The sequence below is a fragment of the Trachurus japonicus genome, chromosome 22 (assembly GCF_045865225.1).
Source record: "Trachurus japonicus isolate A0001 chromosome 22, Traja_1.0".
NCBI classification, from domain to species: domain Eukaryota; kingdom Metazoa; phylum Chordata; class Actinopteri; order Carangiformes; family Carangidae; genus Trachurus; species Trachurus japonicus.
In genome coordinates, this window is record NC_140928.1 from 29,555,938 (window position 1) to 29,582,733 (window position 26,796).

General features: G+C 43.1%; 2 protein-coding genes and 1 pseudogene across 3 annotated transcripts; all 3 read left to right on the top strand.

The window, feature by feature from the left end:
- Positions 1-2,121: 2,121 nt before the first annotated feature.
- LOC146964457 (interferon-inducible GTPase 5-like) lies at positions 2,122-5,074 on the top strand. The gene is made up of 2 exons (XM_085767116.1): positions 2,122-2,711; positions 4,437-5,074. The coding sequence occupies exons 1-2, from the start codon at positions 2,123-2,125 to the stop codon at positions 5,072-5,074; spliced, it is 1,227 nt and encodes a 408-aa protein (XP_085623242.1). The 5' UTR covers position 2,122.
- Positions 5,075-7,185: 2,111 nt separating this feature from the next.
- LOC146964458 (interferon-inducible GTPase 5-like) lies at positions 7,186-25,218 on the top strand (annotated as a pseudogene). Its single transcript, XR_015034749.1, has 5 exons — positions 7,186-7,217; positions 9,957-10,019; positions 23,581-24,140; positions 24,439-24,913; positions 24,970-25,218. The product of XR_015034749.1 is annotated as an interferon-inducible GTPase 5-like (transcript).
- On the top strand, positions 9,962-12,760 carry LOC146964459 (interferon-inducible GTPase 5-like). Its single transcript, XM_085767768.1, has 3 exons — positions 9,962-10,019; positions 10,553-11,106; positions 12,044-12,760. The coding sequence occupies exons 2-3, from the start codon at positions 10,560-10,562 to the stop codon at positions 12,679-12,681; spliced, it is 1,185 nt and encodes a 394-aa protein (XP_085623894.1). The 5' UTR covers positions 9,962-10,019; positions 10,553-10,559; the 3' UTR covers positions 12,682-12,760.
- Positions 25,219-26,796: the final 1,578 nt, after the last annotated feature.

A 26,796-nucleotide genomic window follows, 5' to 3' on the forward strand; every position in this document is an offset into this window, starting at 1 on the left:
AGCTTTCCCCATTCAAAACGGGCAGAGTGGTCTGTCTCCTCATATTAGAACGTCTCTGGTAACGCACCACTTTCACACTGTGAATCCTGGCCTCCCATCTGGTCACTGACAAAGATTTTACTGTTAACTGTTTGACATGATCCTGTAGAACTTCCCAGCATTGCACAGAGGAGCTGAAAAGCCAAACACCAATGAAGGAGATGGCGATGATTGAGGATTTTGCAGTATCTGCTACAACCAGATTAAGGGCCAGATCTAAAGGTTTGCATGTATTCAAACGTGTGCAAACGTGATTGCACGCGCAAACACTTGTGGAACCTGATCTACTAACCGGGCGCACCGAGGATTGCGTCTCTCAAACGGGCAAAATAGCACGTGCGATCCATTTAGCGTGTTTGCCTTGATGCATATGTAAATATGGGCGTTTCTGCCAGAACGCGCAAAATACTGGGAGGAGTAGATGCAAATTGATTTATTTAGCGCACACAATGTGATTTACCAAACCAGGAAAAGATTGCGGTGGCCTTCCTGCAGTGCGCTCCTCTCCTCTCCTCTCCTCCCTCTCCTCTCCTCTCCAGTACCTGGCTGCTCAGCTCCATCTCTCAGTCCCGGTCCCGGGCTGAGAGACATCACCGCTGCCTTCACCCGTCTTTGATCCCTCTGGTCAGTGGTCAGAGTGTTTAGATCCGTGTGTCCCACCTGAGCTCTCTATTAATCCACTGGATCATGGGCGGCACACACACACACACACATATTATAGGTGTGTGATTGTCGCTGCAGCTGCTGCTTGTTCGTCACTATATGACGAGTTGGGCCCTGTAGCGATTTGTGTTTATTTATCTAAACAGAGCGTGAGAGAGATGAACACACATGCTGTCATTGTATGCATCGGATCAAATGTCATTCTGTCCCTTTGTCCATCCAGCTCTCTGTCCACACTCTCCATGGCGTAAACGATTACCACGCGCAAAACCCTCATTTGAATACTGCGGTTTACACGTGTTTTCATTTAGCGGGTTACTCTTAGTAGATCACCTGTTTTGCGTGCACTAACCAAACACACAATATTTTAGCGGGTGCAAACAATTTAGCGCCCGCTATCTGGGATCTTAGTAGATCCGGCCCTAGTTACTACTGCATGGGACACACAGTGCCTTCTCATTCATTTGTAATATTCTTGCTTGATCCCTTGTTTATGTCTCATCATGTTGCTCCCATTATCGTAGGATTGTTCCTAGAAACTTGAAACATTTATTAAACGCACAGCAGTGTCAGACAGACACGTTTCAGCCAAGGACTCTATCGTGAGTGCTGACATTTCAGTTTTTTCTTGTTTGAACTTTAGTTTCCACCATAGACTGTAAAAAGAATGGACGTAGCGTCTGTGACGTCACCCATTGGTTTTGGGGAGTCGTTTTTGTGACTCAAATATGGCGGCCTGAACAGCGCCATGTTGGATTGGCCGGCCGAGAACCCGCCCACTGGCCTCGAAGCAGCTGTCCACGGAGCTGCTCGGACCTGTCACTCAACGTTTCCGCGCCCTAATTGGCCAGAATTTTAACCTAATAACAGTAAAACGGTAGAGTTAAAAAAAAATTCACCCCCCTCAGAGTGTGTGCGGGGGTAGAAACTATCGATTGAGACAAAATAACGTTCTGACACCAGGCTTTTAACATGTTTACTGAGGATGTAAAGTCGGCGATTTTAACATGGGGGTCTATGAGGAATGCTCCCTTCTGACACCAGCCCCCAGAGGAATCCGAGGGGATTACAGTTTTTTGAACGCGGAAGTGAGCTTCACTTCTCAGACCCACAACTGCCCCCTTGGTTTCCACACACTCATCAAAACCTTCCTCCATTTTCTGTTTTAGAATGCTGTTAGATTGTTAAATCTAATCTATGACTCTTCATTCTGAGAAATAAGAGGCCAATCCGTGTCACTTGAAAAAAAGAGAGGGAAAATAGAATTATTCTGCCATGCTGTAATAAATCTGATAAACAGTTTATTTACAGCAGAACTGACTATACACACAAACAATAAATAATAATAATAACAATAAATAAGCTTCAGTGTATAATTTCAAAGCATGTTCATATATTCTGCAACTAAAGACAATGTGGTATGTTTTCTTTTTTGTACTTTTCAAGGATCAGCATGGAGAATCCATTCGACTCATTTGAAATAATTGACATAAGAGAAGTTATTGAGAATGAAGGGGCTGCTGCAGGAGCTGCAAAGATCCAGGAGTATTTACAAGAGCAAGATAATATTCAGCTAAACATTGCTATCACAGGAGAGTCTGGTGCTGGTAAATCCAGCTTTGTTAATGCCCTCAGATGTGTAGACAACAGAGATGAGAACGCTGCTCCTACTGGTTGTGTAGAAACCACCAAAGAAGTTACACCATACCCCCATCCACATGATCCCAATGTTAAAATATGGGATCTCCCTGGCATTGGTAGCACCAGGTTTCCTGCTGACAAGTACCTGCAGCATGTTGGATTTGAGAGGTTTGACTTCTTCATCATCATCTCAGCTGATCGCTTCAGAGAAAATGATGCAAAGCTCGCTTTGGAAATTCAGAAAATGGGGAAAAAGTTCTACTTTGTTCGCTCAAAGATCGACCAGGACCTGGCTAATGCAGAGAGAGATCAGAGAGAGTTCAACGCTGAAAACACCCTAAAAGAAATCAGCAGGAACTGCATTCAAGGTAAGAACAGGCATCTGAGATTACTATAATTAATGAATGGGGACAGCTCTCCATTCCGACACACCTCCACTCCGACACCCCGCTGTTCCGAAATACCCCCTCTTCGAAACACCGCTGTGCCGACACCCTCCCCCCCCGCAGCTGTCCAATGTCCTGAACCGCGTGACGTTGTTTACATTCTGCTTTGTGGCTTGTCTGTGAAACGTGCGCTGCTCAGGGACTGGGCAAATCTGTCCCACTTGCTTTCTCCCCGACTCCGTTGTTGGAGATCTCCCACACAGTAATAGAAATACACTCCCCCCCCCCCTGCTCCGCTCGAGCGCGGCTGAAGCCAGCTTGAGCTCACACGCCGCTCGTGCTGACAGCTGACTGAGGGAGATGCTTTGGTTGGGCTTAGGCAATGAAGAAAAGAGTTGGTTCAGTTTAATAAAAAGACCAAGTAGAGGCTAGACAGGCTAGAAGCATAATGAACATTAGGCTATATGTCATTAATGTGACTATTTGCTTGTTTTGCAGTTAATTATGCACATGATCCGTTTGACCCCAAAAAGGAAAAAAGGATCAATGTGCACTGCGCACTGGGGGTTTCCCCCAATAGCCTTTTCGGAATAGCGGGGTCTTTAGAAAAAATAGAAAACCCCGCTATTATGATGAATGGAAGTCTATTGTCGGAAAGGCGGGGTGTAACCTTAATGAATTACTGCTATAGAAAACAAACCAACTTTTTAGCTATGCTAAAATGCTATCTTGTATTTGTTGAAACTTAACAGGCCTTATTACAATTTATTACACCCTGATACATTATAACAATTCCACATTCAAAGTTGTATAAACCAAGTGGTTGAATGTGACCTGATGCTTCTTTAGATTAGGATCAGATTTTAGGATTCCGGGCCAATAAAACCGCGTTCAGACTGCAGGCAAATCTGATTCAGATCTGTTCCTTCTCATATCCGATTTTTAGGGCTGACTGTCCACACTGTTTTAGCAAGTGTCCAAATCGCATTTGGCTCTGTTCAGACTGGGCCACATTATTGACCCATCTGACAGGTTGCTGTAGCAACGACGTCAGAGCGGAGGCTACGCCGTATGTGACAGGCGATGCTTCGCGGACGCGGCGGCTACTCTCGCTGCAGCACAGTGATCTGCCCGGCGCTGCAGCCGCACTACCCGCTAGTTTCAACCTCAGCCCGCCTGGTGTGTGTACGTGTGTACGTGTACCAGAAACTGGTGTGCATGGGTGTGTGTGCAGCCACAGAGACGAGAAACTCCAGCACCCCAGAGCTGGGAGCGCGCTGTCACTCCTGTCGCCGACAACAGGGTAGTTTGCATAAAATAAAAGTAACAAGGAGGAAATTGATATTTAACTGGAGCTCACGGGACCTGTAACACAGTGACAGCGCAGCGGAGTGACGTCACGGACAGTCAAAACCGATCTGAGTGTTTGGAGCTGTTCAGACTGAGACGCATCTGTCCAAATGCGATCTGAAACTACCTCCCGGAGGTGGTTTCGATCCATTTTTCAAAAATCGGATTTCATGTGATTTGGGACTGTTCAGACTTAAAAAGAGCCATCCAGTTCCAATCTGGATGGGCTAAAAATCGGATTTTGGCTGGCAGTCTGAACGCGGCCTAACTATCAGTCAGATGAACCAGTCTGAGATCAGAAGGAAAACATTTTAATTTCACTGCCTGATGTTTTTTCTCATTCCCTGTGCAACACAGGTCTTCAAGATCAAGGTCTTGGCTCTCCTCAGGTCTTCCTGGTGTCCAGCTGTAAGATGCACCTGTATGATTTCCATCTGCTGCAGGAGACTCTGGAGAGAGAACTTCCTGCTCACAAGAGGAATGTTCTGATGTGTGCTCTACCCAATGTCAGCAGAGACATCATCCAGAAGAAGAAAGAGATTTTACAGTCACAGATAATGTACTATGCCTCTGTATCTGCTCTCATAGCAGCTGTACCAGTCCCTGACCTCTCTGCTGTTGTTGATCTAGGAATTCTGGTTAGGCAAATCAAAAAGTACCAAGTTACTTTTGGTCTTGATGTGAAGTCACTGCAGAATCTTGCTCAAACAACAGGTGTGCCATTGGCTGATCTTAGAGCAGTGACGATATCACCACTGTCTGCAGTAGAGATTACCAGAGATGTTGTCACCAAGTTTCTTCTATCCTTAACAAGCGCTGTTGCATTAATAGTAGCAGAGGAAGGAGCTAGATTCATTCCATTCATTGGAATCCCAGTAGCAATGGGCCTGTCTTTTACTGCTAGCTACAGATGGCTCAGTTGGTCTCTCGACGTGCTTTCTGATGACGCACAGAAGGCATTTGAAAAGGCCCTGCGCTTAAACACCTCAGTGTGAATGATGGGAAATATGGCACATTTTAAACTGTGGGTGTACAAAGCAGGAAGCTTCTGATGTTTCTCAGTGTGATGCAAATTTTATAGCCTATTTAGCAGTTTCTACAAATCATAATTTTCTAATCTAGTTGCACTTTGAGTGAGTCAGTCATGACATGTGATCAGTGTGTGATTGTTACTGTCGCAAACATCTATTCACATTTGGTTGACTTGAGTATGGAGTGAAATTACCAAATCCCCATTTTACGGTACATTGATCTGCGAAGCTGCGCTGTGCTTAGACTGCGCTCGGTCTAGGAAACTAGGGCCCTTAATGTGTAATGTTGTCAGTGTTGTTATGATGTGTTGTATATATGAAGGTTGAGTTGCGACCGAATTTAGATTATTGATTTGTTTACGTCGAGTAATGCTAAGTGCCTGCTACGTGTTTTAAAGGTAACCAGAATGCTAACTCGAGCTGTGTTGTAAAGCAGAGTGTCATATTATTCTGTACATTGTTATTTTCTTTCTGCTGTAATAGCTTATAATGTGTGTAAAACTGAGTGACTTGTTACGTGTGGGTATTGCGGGCTTAGAGGGATTTACTGTAGCTGCAGCCGAACACGTAGCCTCCATGCTCCTCCAGTAGAGTGTATTACTGTGGTGTTTCCATTACTAACGAGTCCCGCGACGGTCGACTTCAGAGAGAGAGACTGCCAAGGTGTCCTGTGGCCGCAGAGGAGAACATCTTCATGACCCCTTGACCATTCTTCAGGCAAACACACAGACATACATCCCCAGCCCCCCCCTGCACATATTACATGCTGCTATCAGGACTCTGAGTAATTCTACTGTTTGGTTACATTAACACACAGGAGAACTGCATTATTTGTTGGTGTTGCAAGTTCACATTGCTGTTGAAGTGAATTTCTATACATTTTGCACTTTATGTAAAAAAAGAAAAAAGAAAATTGCTTGTCCTTTTCAACCATTTAGTCTTGTTTGCACTGTAGCTTTTTTTGACTAACTTTACACTGACAGCCGACCCACCGTGTCCTCCTCGTAATGACCTGTATCTCTGAGGAAGATAATGAAGGAATGCCATAAATTTATATAATCTTTAAGGCACAAAGTCCAATTAGTTTACTAGCTCATCTGAATGTGTGTATAGTGCACTCCTGTGTCTCCTGTTCCTGTGTCAGCAACAAAATGCAGGCCACAGACTCTCAACAGTCTCTGCCTGAAGTACCTTCATTTTCCTAATCTTTCTCTTGGTGTCATGTCTCTGTAGGCTACAGTTTGACTGTCTGACTTGTTTTAAAATTGTGGGTAAATCCCATCCAGACCTTCCTGTGGATATTTGGTATTTTACAAAATATTAAAGGAAAACAACAAGTTATAATGTCTTAATGCACAGATCAAGCACTTCAGAGTGTACACTAAAGTTGTATAAAATAGCAAAATTTGACAGTCAGTATTTGACCACGTAGAAAAGACATTGGAGGGCAGGGCAGGGCAGGGCAGGGCAATTTTATTTGTATAGCCCATTTTTACAAACAGTTTGTCTCAAAGGGCTTTACATGGCATCGTAACAACATCCTCTGTCCTTAGACCCTCACATCGACTGAGGAAAAACTCCATGGAAACCCTTTTAACAGGGAAAAATCGGAGAAACCTCAGGGTGAGCAACAGAGGAGGGATCCCTCACCCAGGACGGACAGACGTGCAATAGATGTTGTTACAGACAAGGGTGTGAAATGTCAGAGAACGTCACTGTACAAACAAAACTTATCAAAAAGCTGATAACTGCAGGATGTGAATCACAGGGTTTGTTATGTTCCAAATCACATCAGTTTTTTTAAAACCAAGATAAGAAATCACAGGGACAAGTTTGTATAAAAATCAGAACACAAGTTCAGTTAAGTTGTATAAGTTAGAATTTTTATGGTGGTTTCAAATTTTTACATTGAAAAGACCCATCAGAGGCACCAGTGTATGTCTGGTGCCAATAACTTTGCTGAGCTCATTTCAGTTTCACTTCCTCAATTTTTTTTTGTTTCCCACCCATGGACACACCTGTACCAGTTTTATTATCAGATAAGCTCTTCAGTTCCTGGTATAGGAGCCTGGGTCGTGTGCGGTCTCTACCTGCTGCCGGTCTGACAGTAAGTCTGCTTTAACATTTTAAAAACTACCACAAGTTTCCCTTTGTGTTTGTATTTCTATATTCTACCTGCTGTTATGTGAACTATAGCAGAGTGAGATAAGTTACCGAGACAATATAAACATCAGTTTTGACACATTCTCAGCAAAACCTTCCTCCATTTTCTCTGTAGTACTGAAGTCATATTTTAATGATATAATGCTGTGTTAGATTATTAAATCTAATCAAATTTAATCTAATCTGACAATTTAATCTGAGAAATAAGAGACCAACCTGTCACTTGAAAGAAAACAAGAAAGGAAAGAATTATAATTATTCTGCAGTGCTGAAATAAATCTGACTTTATAACACTCACTGGGTTGTGTTCATGGAACAGAACAAACTGTGTAAACTGTGTACAAACGGAAATTCATTTCCGTATTCATCAATCTTTTAGTAGCTCCAATCTTTTACCTTTTCGTAGCTCCTCACAAAATCTGCAGCTGATCCTGACTGATTAGTTCTTGCATAGGCTAAATCAATGTTGAAATACACATAGCTAAATGTTGTTTGTCACCGGTGGAAATAACATTTTTAATTCATAAAGCTCTATGTTATGTACACAACATGCAGAGGCCTTTAAAGCACATAATTTTAAAAGGGATTAGAAATGTTTGGAGAGAGTTTTTAGGGACAGATATGATGCTGAGAGTGATGAATGATTGATTAGTGGTTTGTTTCTAATGACTAAGAGAAATTCTGTTGCATTTACTGAAATTTTTGGAGCCTAATCTGACAAGGCCAACACAATCAAGCCATGGAAAGAAGCCCCACACCTTTACAGATGTGTCCATGCTTGGGTTTTTAGCCATGGGGACTATCCAGTGGGAGTTTGTTGACAGATCCAGTACATCCCAGCCATCCATGAGCCGCCTCTGTACTCACCGTCACCGGCATAATTAAATTCATACACAAAGTTTCCCTGTGAAGTGCAACAGCAAGTGGAAGTGAAGCAGGGGTTTTACACTATTGCCATGCCCAATAAGGCTTTATATGGAGCCTTGATGCATGTGTGCAGTCTACAGAATGGCACTGATGAAAACTTTGCACATTTACCGGAAATAATTTGCATATTAACCGGAAAAACTTTCATTACTTAAATGATCAGCTGATATGTCTGATATGATATGTACAGTAGCCTAGTGGGATGCACACATAACCTGCCTGTACAACAACAATGTGTTGATGCCAGTGATGCTCCTCTGCAGTAGACAGCTGAGACTTTTTCATCCAGTTTCATGTCAAACCATTTTCACTACACTTTAGGACACTTTATTAACTACATCTTCCCTGCATGACTTTGAATAACAGAAGAAAATGAAATATTTTTCTTAACTCCATTTCACCTGAAATGACCCACCCAATTGTGTGTACAAACACAAATAATGTTCTCACTCTGAGCATAATGTGTAGCCTATAATATGCAGAGAATCAAGCACTTCAGAGTGTACCCAGAAGTTGTATAAAATAGAAAAAGTTGACAGTCAGTATTTGACCAGGTAGAAGAACAAAAGATGCTGGAGTGTGTGAAATGTCAGAGGACGTCGCGTCACTGTACAAACTAAACCCATCAGAAAGCTGATCACTGCACAGGGTTCCAGATCACATCAGTTTGTTTAAAACCAAATTAAGAAATCAAAGGGACAAGTGTGTATAAAAATCAGAACACAAGTCCAGTAAAGTTGTGTAAGTTAGAATTTTTATGATGGTTTCAATTTTTTTTCTATTGAAAAGACCCATCAGAGGCACCAATTTGTTTGGTCCAATAACTTTGCTGAGCTCATTTCAGTTTCACTTACTCTCTGTTTTTCTTGTTTCCCACCTATGGACACACCTTTGCCAGTTTTATTATCAGATAGCTCTTCAGTTCCTGTTATAGGAGCCTGGATCGTGTGCTGTCTCTGCTGTACCTGCTGCCATCTTGTCCACCAATCTGACAGTAAGTCTGTTTTAACATTTTAAAAACTACCACAAGTTTCCCTGTGCGTTTGTATTTGTATAATCTACCTGCTGTTATGGGCATTCCCTGAACTATAGCAGAATAAGATAAGTTACTAAGACAATATGAACATCAGTTTTGACACATTCTCAGCAAAACCTTCCTCCATTTTCTCTGTAGTGCTGATGTCATATTTGACATATTGGGCCCTAGTTTCCTACACCAGGCGCAGCGCTTCGCCTAGACTGTGTCCAGGTTAGATTATTAAATCTAATTAAATTTAATCTATCTGAGAAATAAGAGACCAACCTGTCACTTGAAACAAAACAAGAAAGGAAAGAATTATAATTATTCTGCAGCACTGAAATAAATCTGAGTTGTATAATATAGACATTGGAGTGTGTGAAACGTCAGAGGACGTCACTGTACAAACTAAACCCATCAGAAAGCTGATAACTGCAGGATGTGAATCACAGAGTTTCAGATCTAATCAGTTTGTTTAAAACCAAGACAAGACATGATGGGGTCAAATGTATATAAAAAGCAGAACACAAGTTGACTTAGTTGTTTGAGTTCAATTTAAAATCAAATTATTAAACTGGTTTAAAAGTTTTCCATTGAAAAGAGCAACTGTGTATATTTGGTCCAATAACCTTGCTAAACTAATTTCAGTTTCACTTTTCCACCCATGGACACACCTATTCCAGTTTTATTATGAGATAAGCACATTAGATTTTCTCTTTCTGTTCTTGGTTCCTATAGTTTAGGAATCCAGTTTGTCTGTTGTCTCCACCTGCTGCTGCCATCTTGTCCACCCATCTGACTGTAAGTCTGTTTTTCTTTTCCATTTTAAGAGCTACCACATGATTCCCTGTGTGTTTGTACAGTCTTTGAGTAATCTACTTGTGCTGTTATCAGTAATTCCTGACCCGTAGACCTGAAGCAGAATATCAGAATATCACACATCATAAATTAGTAACTGAGACAATATGGGGGAATTTTAGTTTCTACACACTCATCAAAACCTTCCTCCATTTTCTCTCTCATATTTTGAACTAATATTTTGATGAAAGAATGCTGTTATATTGTTAAATCTAATCTAATCTATGACGGTTCAGTCTGAGAAATAAGAGACCAATCTGTGTCACTTGAAAAAAAAAAAAGAAACAAAAAAATTAGAATTTTTCTGAAGTGCTGTAATAAATCTGATACACAGTTTATTTACAGCAGAACTGACTATACACACACATTGTGTCTTTAATGTATATCATAAGCTTCAGTGAAGAATTTCAAGCATGTTCATATATTCTCAAAATAAAGACAATGTGGTATTTTTTCCTTTTTTTGTACTTTTCAAGGATCAGCATGGAGGATCAGTTTGAAATAATTGACATAGGTGAAGTTATTGAAAATAAAGGGGTTGCTGCAGGAGCTGCAAAGATAAAGGCGTATTTACAAGAACAAGAAAATATTCCACTAAACATTGCCATCACAGGAGAGTGTGGCTCTGGTAAATCCACCTTTGTTAATGCCTTTAGAGGTGTAGACAACAGAGATGAGAACGCTGCTCCTACTGGTTGTGTAGAAACCACCACTGAAGTTACACCATACCCCCATCCGCATGATCCTAATGTTAAAATATGGGATCTCCCTGGTGTTGGTACCACCAAGTTTCCTGCTGACAAGTACCTGCAGCATGTTGGATTTGAGAGGTTTGACTTCTTCATCATCATCTCAGACACGCGCTTCAGAGAAAATGATGCAAAGCTCGCTAAGGAGATTCATAAGATGGGGAAAAAGTTCTACTTTGTTCGCTCAAAGATCGACCATAACTTAAAGGATGCAGAGAGAAGTCAGAGAGAGTTCAATGCTGAAAAGACCCTGGAACAAATCAGGAGGAACTGCATTCAAGGTAAGAACAGTCATTTAAAATCATTTTTATAATTATTGAATTACTAACAACAACTTAGCTATGCTTGATTTATTTGTTTAAATTTCAAAGGCTTATTCCCATTTCATTCAGGAACACTCTCATCATTGATTTATTGCAATAGATTGTATACAGTTAGATTTCGCACTTAAGGTTCCACTCCAGAAAACTCGTTTAAGCAAGTTGTTCAGTGTGCGGGACTCTTTCTTTCCAGAAATATATATGCAATAACATTAGCTTGATTTTGGACATGATTGATTTATTTGTCGATTTTTAAGGCATTTGACACGATAAGTCATCAATTTATGTTTAGAACTATCCACTATGGTTTTGGGAACAGTCAAAACACTATAAGGGTTGCACCAGCTCTGTTGGACTGGCCTACGGCACAACTCCAAGATTTGACATCAGTCGCAGAATAAGACAAGGATGTCCACTTAGTCCCTTCTTGTTTATTCTTGTTACACAAATAATGGTTGTACACTTATAAAACGGTTTATTTCATGGTATTACAGCGGTAAAGAGATTAAATTGTCCCGATACAACGATTTTTTTCTTCCAATAAACATAGCTAAAGCAGTAAAATGTAGACCTTTCTACTGCAGATCTTTGATGTTACAGATCTACTGCAGAGTTATTGGCCATTCGTACCTCATAGAACCCCACGTCAAAGAAGCTCAACTATCCCTTCAATTTATTACCCTGATGATCAAAAATATAATTCCACATTCAAAATATGAAATTATTACCACTGCGATTAGTCTAATAGTCAAATGTGACCCAATGCTGCTTTAGATTAGGGTCGGCTTTTATTCCAGGCCAATAACTATTAGTCAGATGAAACAGGCTGAGATCAGAGGGAAAACTAACCATATTTTCGTTTCCTGTTTGATGACTTTTCCCATTCTGTGTGTCACAGGTCTTCGGGAACAAGGTCTTGGCTCTCCTCGGGTATTTCTGGTGTCCAGCTTTGAGCTGCACCTGCATGATTTCCATCTGCTGCAGGAAATTCTGGAGAGAGAACTTCCTGCTCACAAGAGGAATGTTCTGCTGTGTGCTATACCCAACGTCAGCAGAGACATCATCGAGAGGAAGAAAAAGATTTTACAGTCACAGATAAAATACATTGCCTCTTTATCTGCTCTCATAGCAGCTGCACCACTCCCTGGTCTCTCGGTTGCTGTTGATCTAGGCATTCTGGTTGGTCACATCAGAAAGTACCAACTTACTTTTGGTCTGGATATGAAGTCTCTGAGGAATCTTGCTCAAACAACAGGTGTACCATGGGCTGATCTTAAAGCAGTGATGACATCACCACTGTCTGCAGTAAAGATTAGCAGTGATGTTGTCCAGAAGTTCCTACTATCATTAACAAGCGCTGTTGCATTAACAGTAGCAGAGGAAGGAGCTAGATTCATTCCATTAATTGGAATCCCAGCAGCAATGGTCCTGTCTTTTACCTCCACCTACAGATGGCTCAGTTTGTGTCTCAACATGCTTGCTGATGATGCACAGAAGGTATTTGAAAAGGTTCTGGGCTTAAACACCTCAGTGTGATTTGATGAATGAAGGGAGAGATTTCACATTTAAAACTGTGGGTGCACAAAGCAGTGAACTGATGATGAACTTTTCCAGTCTCCCTGTTTTCTTGTTCATTTATCTTTTATCTGTTTTCCTATATCACTTTGAGATTAGTTTTGAACACAAGTCCATTTTAAATAATGTATCATTCTAATTATTATTATATAAACTTACATTGCACTCAGAAAACAAACAACAACAATAATCACAAAGTCATAATACTAATAAATTATTTGTAATGCACTTGTTTAAAACAGATCTCAAAGTGCTATAGGAAAAAGATATAGCCTACATAGCCTATAGGATCAAGAAAACAGGGAAACTGGAAATGTACATTTATATATATGAAGGCTAAACCATCCCAAATTTTATGCTGGAAAATTATAGAAATCATATATAATGTACAGACATTATATATTAGTCCCTCCAGAAAAACGCAATTATGCAATCGCATAATTCAACGCATAATCAGCCAAAGTCCCCACATTTAGCGTTTATTTCAAAGACGCCACACTTTTGGTGATTTCCGCGAGAATGCATGACATATGCGGGGCTTGCATGATTTCATAATCCCTGCATTTTGTTGCAAAAAAGTCACATATAATATCTTCACAGAAAGTTGAAAATTGTTGTGCTTACTTCACACAAGAGCAGCCATTTTCCTCCTGTTGCCTTGGGAACGTTATGAAGTGACATCATACGTTACAGTAAGAGATTGCACATTATCATTGGAAGCACTTATTTTAACAGAAGATGTCTGTTTTGTATAGATGGATTATTTGTTTACCAACACAGCGGATGCATGTGCAACCTGACTGCAGAAAGAACCGGTTGTCATGGTTACCTTGATGTTCATCCATGGATCTGGTGTACTCAAAGCGATGTTAGCTAGCAATGTTGTCAGCATACTACAACAGTTTATCACCTTGTGCTAAAAGTGTGTTTTATAATGGCAAAACCCCCCCAAAAACGTCAGGATGGAGGATTGAGTTGCTGATCGGCACAAAGAACAGACACTCAGAGAATGGCATTGGTTATTGGTAAAAAACAACAAGCATCTGTAATTGATGTTCATATCTGGTCCTCTGCTTTGTGTTTCTCACGGCCTGCCTTAGGTGGGGTTCGAACCCTCGTCTCCTGCGCGGCAGGTGACGATGCTAACCGCTTCGCCAAGAAACTGACAACCGCTTGGCAAGTTGGTTAGCACGTCCTTTATGGGTGGAGTGAGTGCACATCCGTTACACATCCCTACCTATAGCTATTTACTGTAACATGTTTAACATGATCACGCTCAGGACAATACTCTCACACAATTACAAAACTTGGTGGCTGTGAGGACTGAGACACTAGTCAGAGACAAGGGAAGAGGACGGACATGTCTAAAGTCTGCAACTGCATCCGGACTGCGAACTGCACCTGCATGGCTGAGTATGTAATTAATCTTAGCTTGCTTTCCAGTAACCTCGTCTTCAGTCACTGTCGTTACTGTAACCATTTCGGTATCCGCGGGTCATTCCGACATACCGCCACTCCGACATTGACGTCTAATCGTCGTAATGGCGGCACTTCCATTAATTGAAAATGTCCCACCACTCCGACAATTTTTGTTTCCATTGTCGGAATGGCGGTACTTTTCTTTTTTGGAAACGTCCCGCCATTCCGACATAAGGTCATTAAATGTGTAGGTTAATAATGATCACCGCCTCCCTGCCTGCCCATCTCTCTCCTCTAACAGCACTTTGACTCTGGTCAACGCCCTTGTCACATCCCATCTCGATTATAAAATGCATTATTATTATTATTATTATTATTATTGGCGCTGTGCTACTTAGTTTGCAGCTGTGGTCGAGAGAGCTAGAGAGTTAATGGAGAGAGGGACCGCTACGCCGGTGAATCAGATCAGTGATGTTGTTTTTTATTGTATCACAGTGGTTACAGTACGTTCAACAGGATCAGTGGTTCTCATGGGGGTCCTGGACCCCTGCATATTTTTGATCTCTCCTGTAGCCTGGCCGGGTCTGGCTCCAAGTTTAATTATAGACAATTTGATCTGCAGACGCACAGAGGCATGCGTAAAACACATATTTTGACTACTTCGTGCTGTTGCTATTTTTTTTAAAGTTACCTTTCGTTTCCTTTGGATTTTTGTGCGTATTATGGAGCCGTCCTGGTCCATGTTTGTAAGCCTTTTTACCAGGAGTAAATTCCCAAAAGTTGCAACAACTTGTAGTGATCCACTGGGTTTTGCCTGGCCAGCTGGGGTAGTTGATTTGTAGGTTTGCTCCCCAGGTTTTTTTCATTGTGTATTAGGCCAGGGAAATGATCAATTATCCTTGTGGTTTGCGCACTGGGACGTGCGGACCTTTAATGAATGAATGAATGTTTCTTTTTTGCTGTAAGTTGTGTGCGTAATGCGTAAAAGTGCATTAGTGGGACCGAGGGTTTAAATGGAGAAGTGACGTGGTGAGAGGGGAGGAGAGGCATAGTGGATTATTTTTCCCAGTGGATTACCCTGTGGATCATAAAGGCCCGTTTGGACACCTCACAGCCCGTTTTCAGCCAAGCGGGACGAGGGAGCCGCGGCGTCTCTCCCGTGTGGACAGTAGGACAAACAAACTCTCTCTCACTCACCCTCACCACGCACCACGCACCAACACACACACACACACACACACTGACTGTGAGCTCGCGCACCCCCGCATACACGCCGGCACGGACAGTGACAGTGCGCTCGCGCACCCACACACACACTCATTCCCACTCGGACTTAATGGACAGCGGGAGGGGGGAGAGTCGGGTTCTGTTGATCTGTGTGTAATTGTTTATTATATGCCGCCTGTGATGGGCGCGTTTTGAGTTCAGTGAAATACAGAGACTCTTAGTAGCGACTTTGATTATTGCTTCCCTGGACGCACCAGTAGCGCGAGCCTAGATCCGCCTGCAGCAGTTGTGTCAGTTCCCCTTATATCCTTATTGTAAGGGAAATTGTTACAAACTGACATCGGAGTGTGTGATTGTACATGGTGAGACTTTGTGTTTGTTTATTTATTAAGCTTCCACTGACTGTATCACATCTGTACACATGTCTTAAAACATGAAAAAAACAAACAAACATACACACATACACCTAACCGCCGCTCGGAGTAACGCACATTTCCTTATGGAAATTAAAGTCTGGTCGGAATGGCGGGACGAAACTGTCGGAATGGCAGGACGTTTGCATGTCGGAATGGTGGTATGTCTGAATGGTGACATGTCTGAATAGTAAAATGTCGGAATGGCGATATGTCGGAGTGGCAGCATGTCGGAATGGCAGCATGTAACCAAACATTTCACAACTCATTTGCTGCAATTATACAGCTGTGCCTGTGGGCATATTTAGCTATATCACCATTCAAACCAATGTGTCTTACACATTATATTGCTTGAAATGAATCTCCATTGCACTATTTTCTCTCTCGTTTGCCTTGAGAGGGGTGCGAGTTGACGGTATTCCGTAAAACTTGTACATTTTGTTATTTTTATCAAAATGATTAGTGCAACTAACAGCGCATTAAGACATGATGATGATTGTCAGCCCCAGGGTGATTATGGGTAGGCTAAGGCAAAAATAACCAATCAACTTCCAAATCTCGCGTGGTCAAACGTGACTTCAGTGTAAACAAACATGGCAGACGAACAGGAAGATGCAATAGTGGTTGTTTTCGGCCTATTACTGTCTGAAAAAAACATGGATCTATTATAATACATCCATGGAGAAAACACAGAAAAACAAAACGACCATGGAAAAAGTCATGAAGACGGCGGGAATGTGGCTGTATGCATTAGTGCTAGTCACAAGTATTACAGATAGCTTGGAGAGCAGCGTTGTGCGCTCTGGCCCTGGTACTGCGAGTCACCACGGCAACAGGTAAATACAGGTCAGTCAGCTGACTCAAAATTTACGATCTCTCCTTCCGACGCCTTCTGAGCGGATCAGACCAGACAGAATCACTCTTAACACACCCCACACCACAGGAAAATCAGACATGATGTCCTTTGCAAACATCAGATAATCAGGCCTTTGCTGGCTTTGATCGTAAGGGAGAAATAGGGACAAAAATCGCCCCGATTATCCTGTAGTGTGTACCCGCCTTAAAGTTTTGTGTCATGTATCTGTTTGACTTCCTGCCTTGGTGTTTGCCTCTAACCTTACTAGTGTTGATATCCTGCCAGCCTCTGTGCACATGTAGTCTAACCTTTGTCCTTACATCTGCCATTGTCATATTATTGTGAGTCAAGTTGAGTCGTTCCTGTTTCTCATTTGTATTGTGTATGAAAATGATGTTCCTGATTCTTTTGACTCTTTCCTTGACTCTTGTTTTTTTGTATGTGTCATTAATTTTTTTCACAACTTTTATAATGGTGACTAATAAAACATCTACCCACCACAACCTGTATGACCTTTGGCTTGAAAGCAAAGACTAGTGTGATCAAGGGGGATGGAAAGCTGTGAGATTAGAAGAATGGCAAGGCAAGACAATTTACTTGTATAGCCCTTTTTTTTTGTCTTTTTTTTTTTTTTTACAAACAGTTTGTCTCAAAGGGCTATACATAGCTTCATAATGACATCCCCTGCCCTTACACCCTCACATCAACTGAGGAAAAACTCACAAAAAAACCTTTAAACAGGGACAAACATCATGGTCAACAGAGGAGGGATCCTTCACCCTGGAGATGCAGAATCTGTTTCAAAAGAGTGTTGAGTGAGCTGTGTCGATGTGTAGTTAACTAAGGTATTTTAATAGGGATTGGTCTGATGAGGAGGCAGTAGCTAGCTACTCATCAGTGAGTGTGAAATTATTGAATTTTCACTGTAAACTGGCCAGCCCTGGCCCCACTTGTTTTATTAGGTTTTTTTGGTGGCCGCATCAACACGGTGACATCATTATAGTTGTTCTGGCCCTATGACCAGTGCAACACTGCAGGTATTTCTAAGACAGTCTGGCTGCAGCCCTCCACTGTCAGTACCCTTTGTTACAGACCCGCACTGTGAGGTCTCTCCTCCACTGTCAGGAAAAAGCGAGTATACCGGAAGCACATATTTTTTGTTCCCCATGTGAATATATTTTATTTCTTGGGGCTTTATGTAAACATATGATTTATGTGTATGTAGCTATGTGTTCAATTAAAAAGATTATATGTTTCCAGTTCAACTGGATAAGGGGGAAAAAACGCAAGAAAATCTCAAGATACAAACCAAATAAAATATATAGCCTAAGAAAAGAAAAGAAAATACAAAACGGTATGACCACTTCTAGGGCTATCTACAGATAATCAATGCAAACTAGATGAACCGTTATTGTTATGATCCCCTGTAAAACATTATTACTCAAAACACATGCATTATTTTATTCCAGTGTTTAATTGGCAAAAAGGACAGCTGTTGATTGATTGATTGCTTGATTGATTAAGCTTTAATGTCCCCCAAAGGGCAATTCAGTGTACAGCAGTGGTTGGCACAATAAACACACCAGATAGAAAGGAATAATAAATAGATAGAAATACATCATATAATTAATACATAACAGTATGAGAAATACCAGAATACATCATAAAAATGATTATCTACAAGTTACACCAAATCATCAGCTGATGAAAATATTTAACAGATAATGGGACAAATGATATCAGGTATCTATTCAACCTGGCCTTCCTAGAAAAAGACAGCCTGAAGGTAACAGTCTGAACTCCTTGTTCAGAGGATGCTCAGGATCTGCCAATATGGCCTTTGCCCTCTGAACGCACCTGACTTGATGGACCTGACCTAGGACATCAAGGTCAGTGCAGATGATCTTTCGGCACTGTTTAATGACACTGCTTAGTCTGTTTTTATTAGCTAGGCTGAGGTTGCCAAACCAGCAGATCATAGAAAATGTGAGTACATGTGAGACAGATGAATAAAACATTCTCGTTTTCAAGCCTTTTTAATAATCAATCGGTGGATCGACAGATTATCACGTTATGATGCGTGTATTTGTATAGTCTTATTATATAGTCAACCTGTGTGTTTTTTTTTTTCACCGAGACGAGAGCTGTGACACCGGCTCAGAGGCTCTGATCGCTGGTTTGGTTTTCAGCCATAGTCTGGAAGGAGCCTCCACTCTCCCTGTAACAAGTTACAAGCCATTTATCTAACATCAAAATTAGTCCGAAGCTGTTTAATAAAGGTAAAAATGAAACACAAGGTCAGAGTGGCATCCCTAGCAACAATGTGTTTTACATAGCAACGGTCTGTCAACCGACTGCAGGAATTATTTTTCTGTTGTTGTTGTTGCCTATCTTGATCAATAGTCCAAGTCCAAAACTCGATTTTTTCAAATTAATATAACTTTACAGGACAATATAGTGTGCAACGTAACGTTGTCATGGCCCCTGAGCCTGCCGCCATTTAGTGGCTCAGTTTTGTTTTGGACTCTTGTTTTCTTCAGTTCCTGTTTTATTTTGTAGTTCAGTTCTTGTGCATTCCATCCACACTCTCCTTGCACACCTGTCCTGTGTTTCACCTTGTTAGCCCTGCCCTGCTCCTTGTGTGTCTCCACCTATCAGCTTGCTTTGCCCTCCTGCATCCTCACCTGTTGCTTGTTGGTTTGATTAGTTCTGTTGTCTTGTGTGTCTTTCAGTTCTTCGTCCGATTATTGTCGGATGTTTGTCATGGTGTTTTGTTCTCCTGCCTGTCGTGAGCAATTATCTGCCTGTGTAGCTCCTCCATTTGGCAAGGCAAGGCAAGGCAAGGCAATTTTATTTGTATAGCCCGTTTTTACAAACAGTTTGTCTCAAAGGGCTTTACATGGCATCGTAACAACATCCTCTGTCCTTAGACCCTCACATCGACTGAGGAAAACCATGGAAAACCCTTTTAACAGGGAAAAATCGGAGAAACCTCAGGGTGAGCAACAGAGGAGGGATCCCTCACCCAGGACGGACAGACGTGCAATAGATGTTGTTACAGACAAGACAGTTTACAGTTTATGTCACAGAATGTGCGAAATATGGAAATGTTAGCAAGTTGATGAAGGCAGCCTCTGGTGAGGGGGGGGGCAGGGGCAGGGAGAGCTGGCCAGCTCGATGGGAGGACTGGGTGGCAGACTGGTCCATGGGAAGGGAGGGGAGGCCGGTCTAACAGCAGGAGAAAGGGTGGGAGGGGGAGCGATGCAGGCGGCGGCTGGTGCAGAGAGATGGAGCTCCAGTGGATCTGCGGAAACACAGAGAGAGTGCGAGACACCAAGGCCAAACTACAAAGTACAACAGAAAATGGCAGTTCAAAAATATACTGAGGAGGGGAGAGGAGAGGAGAGGAGAGGAGAGGAGAGGAGAGGAGAGGAGGGGAGCGAATTCAACTCAGGGGTGTATTTTCATATCATTTTAGGTCTAAAAGAATGAATCTGAAGATTTTCAGTTTAATCGCTCCTGTTTTGCGGTAGTTGCGTCTGTCCGCGCATCGACACGGCAGCAATGAATGGGAGTGGATGTAAGTTCCGCTGTTTAGGCTGTTTCCAGCCCTCAAAGCAATTTTTTTCCACAGACAGCATAGATGGCGACTCAAACATGCACCGAGAAGTTTATTTACTTCAAGCAAGCCGACATGTTTGTAAAAGTCGATCTAATTCAAAGTCTCCCGGAGTCTCGCGCGAGCCCAAAGTTGCAGTGCTGGTGTATTCAGGCGCAGTAGGAGCTACCGTTTGTGTCATAAACACAGGAATATCAACTCTTTACTTGCTTGAAGTGTACATTTTTTTCCACAGACAGCGTCAGGTGGCTACTCAAACATGCGGCGAGAAGTTTTTTTTACTTGAAGCAAGTAAAGAGTTGATATTCCTGAGTTTATGACACAAACGGTAGCTTTTCCCACTGCACCTGAACACACCGAGCACGGCAACTGGGTCTCGCGCGAGACTCCGGGAGACTTTGAATTAGATCTAGTTTTACAAACATGTCGGCTTGCTTGAAGTAAATAAACTTCTCGGTGCATGTTTGAGTCTCCATCTGACGCTGTCTGTGGAAAAAAATTGCGGCTTTGAGGGCTGTAAACTGCCTAAACAGCGGAACTTACATCCACTCCCATTCATTGCTGCTGTGGCGATGCGCGGACAGACGCAACTACCGCAAAACAGGAGCAATTAAACTGAAAATCTTCAGATTCATTCTTTTAGACCTAAAATGATATGAAAATACACCCCTGAGTTGAATTCACCTGGAATTGTCCTTTAAGTCTAGACTTAAATGTAGTTAGAGTGTCTGCCTCTTTGACCCATGGAGAGAGCTGGTTCCACAGTAAAGGAGCCCGGTAACTGAAGGCTCTACCTCCCAGTCTGTTTTTAGAGATACTGGGAGTCACTAACAGACCTGCATTCTGGGAGCTGAGTGCTCTGGTAGGACAGTAAGGAATGATTAGTTCTTTCAGATAGGAAGGAGCTTTATCATTAAGAGCCTTATAAGTCAGCAGAAGGATTTTGAAGTCTATTCTAAATCCTACAGGAAGCCAGTGGAGAGAAGCTAAAGTGGGAGAGATGTGCTCTCTCTTCCTAACTCCTAACTCTTTGGGTCCTCCTGCTTCCTCCAACCCTGACAGAATAATCGGACCAACTATGGACCCAGCGGAGCTACGCATATTTGAAGAGAAGGTTTTTTAGTTTGAAAGGACTGTGGCCCACCTCATGGCCTCTCCCCTTCGTCAGCAATCCCAACACAGAGAGAAGATCTCCACACAAGAGCTGTGGTTTAAAGAGGCCGTGGGTGAGCCATTTTGTCTCTTGTCTGGATGTTATCCGGGGTAAGCTCAACCATTTTATGTGCACTGGTTCCATCTCCTCTTCTGAAGCCTCCAAGCCTTCCCCTCCTAAGTCCAGCACCATGCCCCCAAATTCTGGTTCAGAGTAAATCACTCTGTTTGAATATTTTTGGCGTCAAGCTTTACAGACCCATCTGACTAGCCACAACCCAACTGCCACCAACTCCCCAAGCCCCAGCAGAGGAATCTCCTCTCGCCGCCACCAGCAGCCCAAGCCTCATCCCCAGCAACCCACCTACCCTGCAGAGACTAACCCGTTGTGGGGATCCCGTAGATCCCATAGGGAGGACCCCTCTCTGTTCAGCAGGGCAGCACAGGCCTCGTTCTGGCCAGTTATCCGCCTTCTTGGTGCTGCAACCACCACCTGTCCCGGCTGAGCCGCAGCTGCCTCTAGTCCCTTCTGCCATGTGCCTCGCCGACGCCTGCCCCCCGTGTTTGATTGGCGGTCCAGCCAATGCCCGCTCCCCGTGCTTCGTTGGAGGTCAGGCCACCTCCAGAGCTGCTGCATTCCCCGGTACCCTCCTCGGAGCTGCAGCGTCCTCCAGCGCCACTTCCAGAGCTGCATTGTTCTCCGGCGCCACTCCCTGGGCTGCAGCCACCCTTGGACACCCCTCCAGTTCCGGCGTCGGGGGTCCCGGCGGACGCCACTCCTGTTCCGGCGTTGGGGGTCCCAGTAGAAGCCACTCATGATCCCCTGGTCAAGCGGGCCAAGTGTCTGGCTCTTGTCCCCAGTGTCCAGCCGGTCAAGTGTCCTGCTCCTGTTTCCTGTGTCCAGCAGGAGAACCGTCCTGCTCCTGTCACCAGTGTCCAGCCGGAGGTCTGTCCGGCTCCTGCCACCAGTGTCCAGCTGGCACCCCAGCCCATCTCTGTCCTGAGACTCCAGTCAGCGGCCAGCTGCCCTTCTGGTCTTCGGTTGGCTGTCCGCCTCCCTCTGGGTCATCAATGGGCAGTCTGCCACCCTCCTGGTCTGAAGTCCCGCAAGTGGCATCGCCCTCTAGCCCTGCCTCCGGAGGGGACCCGCAAGTGGTGTTGCCCTCTTGCCCGGCCTCCGAGCTGACCCCCAGACTCTCTGTGCGCTTCTGCCCGGCCTCCGGGCTGACCCCCAGACTCTCTGTGCGCTTCTGCCCAGCCTTCAGGTCATCCCCAAGAACCCCTACGCCCCTCTACTCATCTCTCAGGCCTTGCTTTGCCCGTCATTCCCCTTGGTCTTGCCCTTAGTTCCCTCCTCCAGGCCCCTTCCTCCCGCCTTGATTGGGGTTGTCTGGCCTGGTTGGACGTCCGGGTACTGTCATGGCCCTGAGCCTGCCACCATTTAGTGGCTCAGTTTTCTGTTGTTTGCCTGTAGTAGGATCACAAAACAGATTCCCCCAAACCAATGACTGCTTTATACAGTCTATGGCTGCTATAGGCTCAGACTGCTGGGGGACACATCTGGTTACATGGAGCCCTCTCCTCTCCTCTCCTCTCCTCTCCTCTCCTCTCCTCTTGCACATTGTTTTTTTCTGTTTGTTGTTATGATGCTGTGTAAAGCCCTTTGAGACAAACAGTTTGGGCTATACAAATAAAATTGCCTTGCCTTGCCTTTTCATCTTCTCAAAACAGCCCTGTTCAGAATGGCTGGTTTCAGTGCCTGTCTCTTTAAATGCAAATGAGCCACTGCTTACACCGCCCCACCCCTTCTACTGGTACCAGGTAGGGGTGGTATTATGCAAATTCGAAAACTAAATGACATCATTGTCAGAAAACTGAGGCAACAGTTCATGGATTATAGGGAGCCTGAAAATTACAGATTTTTTTGTCAATTCACACATTTAGGGGCTGGAAGGCAAGACAAACACCCAAATATATGTTAAAGAGTCTTCCATAATAATTTCCATAATATGCCCCCTTTAAATCACGGTGTAGGCCTATGTTCTCTACTGAAACCAATCACACAGTGTGAAACACGTTTTAAAAAATAACTTAAAAACTTCACAACATTTTCGAGGTACATGTGTATTTTTATCTGACAACTCCAGTGATTTTTTTTTTCTGTTCTGTTCAAGGTTCAGCATGGAAGCTTCACCTCAGTCATTTCTAACAAAAATTAAAGAAGTGATGCAAAATTAAGGGGTTGCTGCAGCAACTGCAGTGATCCAGAAGTATTTACAAGAGGAAGATAATATTCAGCTAAACATTGCCATCACAGGAGAGTGTGGCTCTGGTAAATCCACCTTTGTTAATGCCCTCAGAGGTGTAGACAACAGAGATGAGAACGCTGCTCCTACTGGTTGTGTAGAAACCACCACAGAAGTTACACCATACCCCCATCCACATAATCCCAATGTTACATTATGGGATCTCCCTGGCATCGGTACCACCAAGTTTCCTGCTGACAAGTACCTGCAGCATGTTGGACTTGAGAAGTTTGACTTCTTCATCATCATCTCAGACACTCGCTTCAGAGAAAATGATGTGAAACTGGCTCTGGAGATTCAGAAGATGAAGAAAAAGTTCTATTTTGTTCGCTCAAAGATCGACCACGACCTGGCTAATGAAGAGAAAACTCAGAGAGAGTTCAATGCTGGAAAGACCCTGGAACAAATCAGCAGGAACTGCATTCAGGGTAAGAACACTTATTAATGCTGTTGTGATGTTCAAAAAATACTATCTTAGATTTGTTCAGACTTCAGAGGCTTTAGTTCCATTCATCAGACCCCGATAGATTATAAAACAATTCCACATTCATAATATGCAGTTATTACCATTATATGTCTAGTGCGATGTGACCTCATGCTTCTTTAGATTAGGATCAGATTTTTTGACTCCAGACCAATAACTGCCAGATCAAAGTCTGTTAATCAGAAGGAAAACTCATGAATATATTTTCATTCATATTGATTTTCTCATTCTCTGTGTGTCAGGTCTTCAGGGTCAAGGTCTTGACTCTCCTCAGGTCTTCCTGGTGTCCAGCTTTGAGCTGCACCTACATGATTTCCATCTGCTGCAGGAGACTCTGGAGAGAGAACTTCCTGCTCACAAGAGGGATGTTCTGCTGTGTGGTCTACCCAACGTCAGCAGAGACATCATCAAGAAGAAGAAAGAGATTTTACAGTTGCAGATAAAATACTATGCCTCTTTATCTGCCCTCATAGCAGTTGCACCAGTCCCTGGGCTCTCTTTTGCTGTTGATCTAGGCCTTCTGGTTGGTAGCATCAAAAAGTACCAAGTTACTTTTGGTCTTGATATGAAGTCTCTGAAGAATCTTGCTCAAACAACAGGTGTGCCGTTGGCTGATCTTAGAGCAGTGATGACATCACCACTGTCTGCAGCAGAGATTAAAGAAAATCTCATTATGAAACTGTTATCAGTGCAGGCAGGGGTAGTAGATGGCTTGGCATTGCTTACCAAAAATATTATATCACAGGTACAGTATCAATTACTGCTGCATTAACAGTAGCAGAGGAAGGAGCTAGATTCATTCCATTCATTGGAATCCCAGTAGCAATGGGCCTGTCTTTTACCTCCACCTACAGATTGCTCAGTTGGTCTCTCAACATGCTTTCTGATGACGCACAGAAGGTATTTGAAAAGACCCTGTGCTTAAACCCATAATATAATACATCCATGGTTAAACCCCTCAGTTTGATGAATGGTGGGAAATGTATATAAAGGGGAACTATGCAAGTCTGGTTTCAACTGTATGCGGGTGAGAAAGCAATCCATGAAGCAGTGCCAGTGAACAGCATTGTACAACTAGAAAATTTCCTCTCGGGAAATTTTGAATGGGCCACAGCTACTGCCGATTTTGCCATCTCTGTCAACATGGGAATCAAACCCACGATCTTAAGGTCAAGACAGAGCTGATCAGACAGACACATGATCATCTTTCTATAAGCACTGATATGGAGGAGCTGTAATCACATTAGGTTAACTGTGTGTGTGTGTGTGTGTGTGTGTGTGTGTGTGTGTGTTTATCTTGTGTAATAGGGCCAGGACTCAATTAAAACAATTAATCTAATTAATTAGAGGCTTTATAATTAATTAATCGCAATTAATTGCATTTTAATCGCATATAAATATTTGACCTGAGAACAGTGAGAAGCATTTTTTTCACATGGATTTTAGTATACCATTGAATGACTGAATAGCTTAAGCAACAAAACATTGTTTTTTTTTTTCAAGGTGGTACTTAACCAAGACCAACATGCAAATTATCGATTAATTCATTAATCGATATTTGATACAGATTTAAATGGTCTTTCCTGCCAATACACTATGATGATTACTGTAGTATTTAACTAGGCTACATAAATCACAGTAGCATAAACTGATTTGTTGAACGGACCAGGTGATGGGCTGACTGGTCCTGTCTAACTTCTGTGTACTGGGTGCCATTGTGCAGGGTGTTAAGGCAGCCTTCCTCCACTGCAGTCCCTATGGTCCTGGACCCTCTGGCTGGTGGGGTGGGCTGCTTTCAGCTGGGGGGGACTCTATCAGCTGCTCCCACGAGAGGCATTTGACGCATTTGACACCAACAAGGTTTAACTTTAAAACCAGATTAAATCATGGTTTAAGTTTAAATTCTGTTGCACGTTAACTGTGTTTTAATCACATGAAGGTGTGTGTGTGTTTGTGTGTGTGTGTGTGTGTGTGTGTGACTGTAATCACATGAAGCTGGCTCTAGAGTCTGTGTGTGTGTGTGTGACTGACTTGACACATAGTTAGTTAGTAGCTGCATCCTGTGTCAGTCTGATTTAGCTGTGTCGGTGTTTATAAACATTAAAAACGAGCGCCAGGTGGATTGTTTATGAAGTTAACGAGCCCCCGCAGGCTGAGACCATAGACTGTAAAAAGAATGGACGTAGCGTCCGTGACGTCACCCATTGGTTTTGGGGAGTCGTTTTTGTGACTCAAATATGGCGGCCTGAACAGCGCCATGTTGGATTGGCCGGCCGAGAACCCGCCCACTGGCCTCGAAGCAGCTGTCCACGGAGCTGCTCGGACCTGTCACTCAACGTTTCCGCGCCCTGATTGGCTAGAGTTTTAACCTAATAACAGTAAAACTGTAGAGTTTAAAAAAAATTCACCCCCCTCAGAGTGTGTGCGGGGGTAGAAACTATCGATTGAGACGAAAAAACGTTCTGACACCAGGCTTTGATCATGTTTACTGAGGATGTAAAGTCGGCGACTTTAACACGGGGGTCTATGGGGAATGCTCCCTTCTGACACCAGCCCCCAGAGGAATCCGAGGGGATTGCAGTTTTTTGAACGCGGAAGTG

What these genes read in the sequence shown, in the direction of transcription:
- LOC146964457 (XM_085767116.1), top strand. Translation starts at nt 2,123, where the DNA reads ATGTTTTCTTTTTTGTACTTTTCAAGGATCAGCATGGAGAATCCATTC. An exon ending in CAGCAGGAACTGCATTCAAG is followed by an intron (nt 2,712 to 4,436) that starts GTAAGAACAGGC and finishes TGTGCAACACAG; the next exon opens with GTCTTCAAGATCAAGGTCTT.
- LOC146964459 (XM_085767768.1), top strand. Translation starts at nt 10,560, where the DNA reads ATGGAGGATCAGTTTGAAATAATTGACATAGGTGAAGTTATTGAAAAT. An exon ending in CAGGAGGAACTGCATTCAAG is followed by an intron (nt 11,107 to 12,043) that starts GTAAGAACAGTC and finishes TGTGTGTCACAG; the next exon opens with GTCTTCGGGAACAAGGTCTT.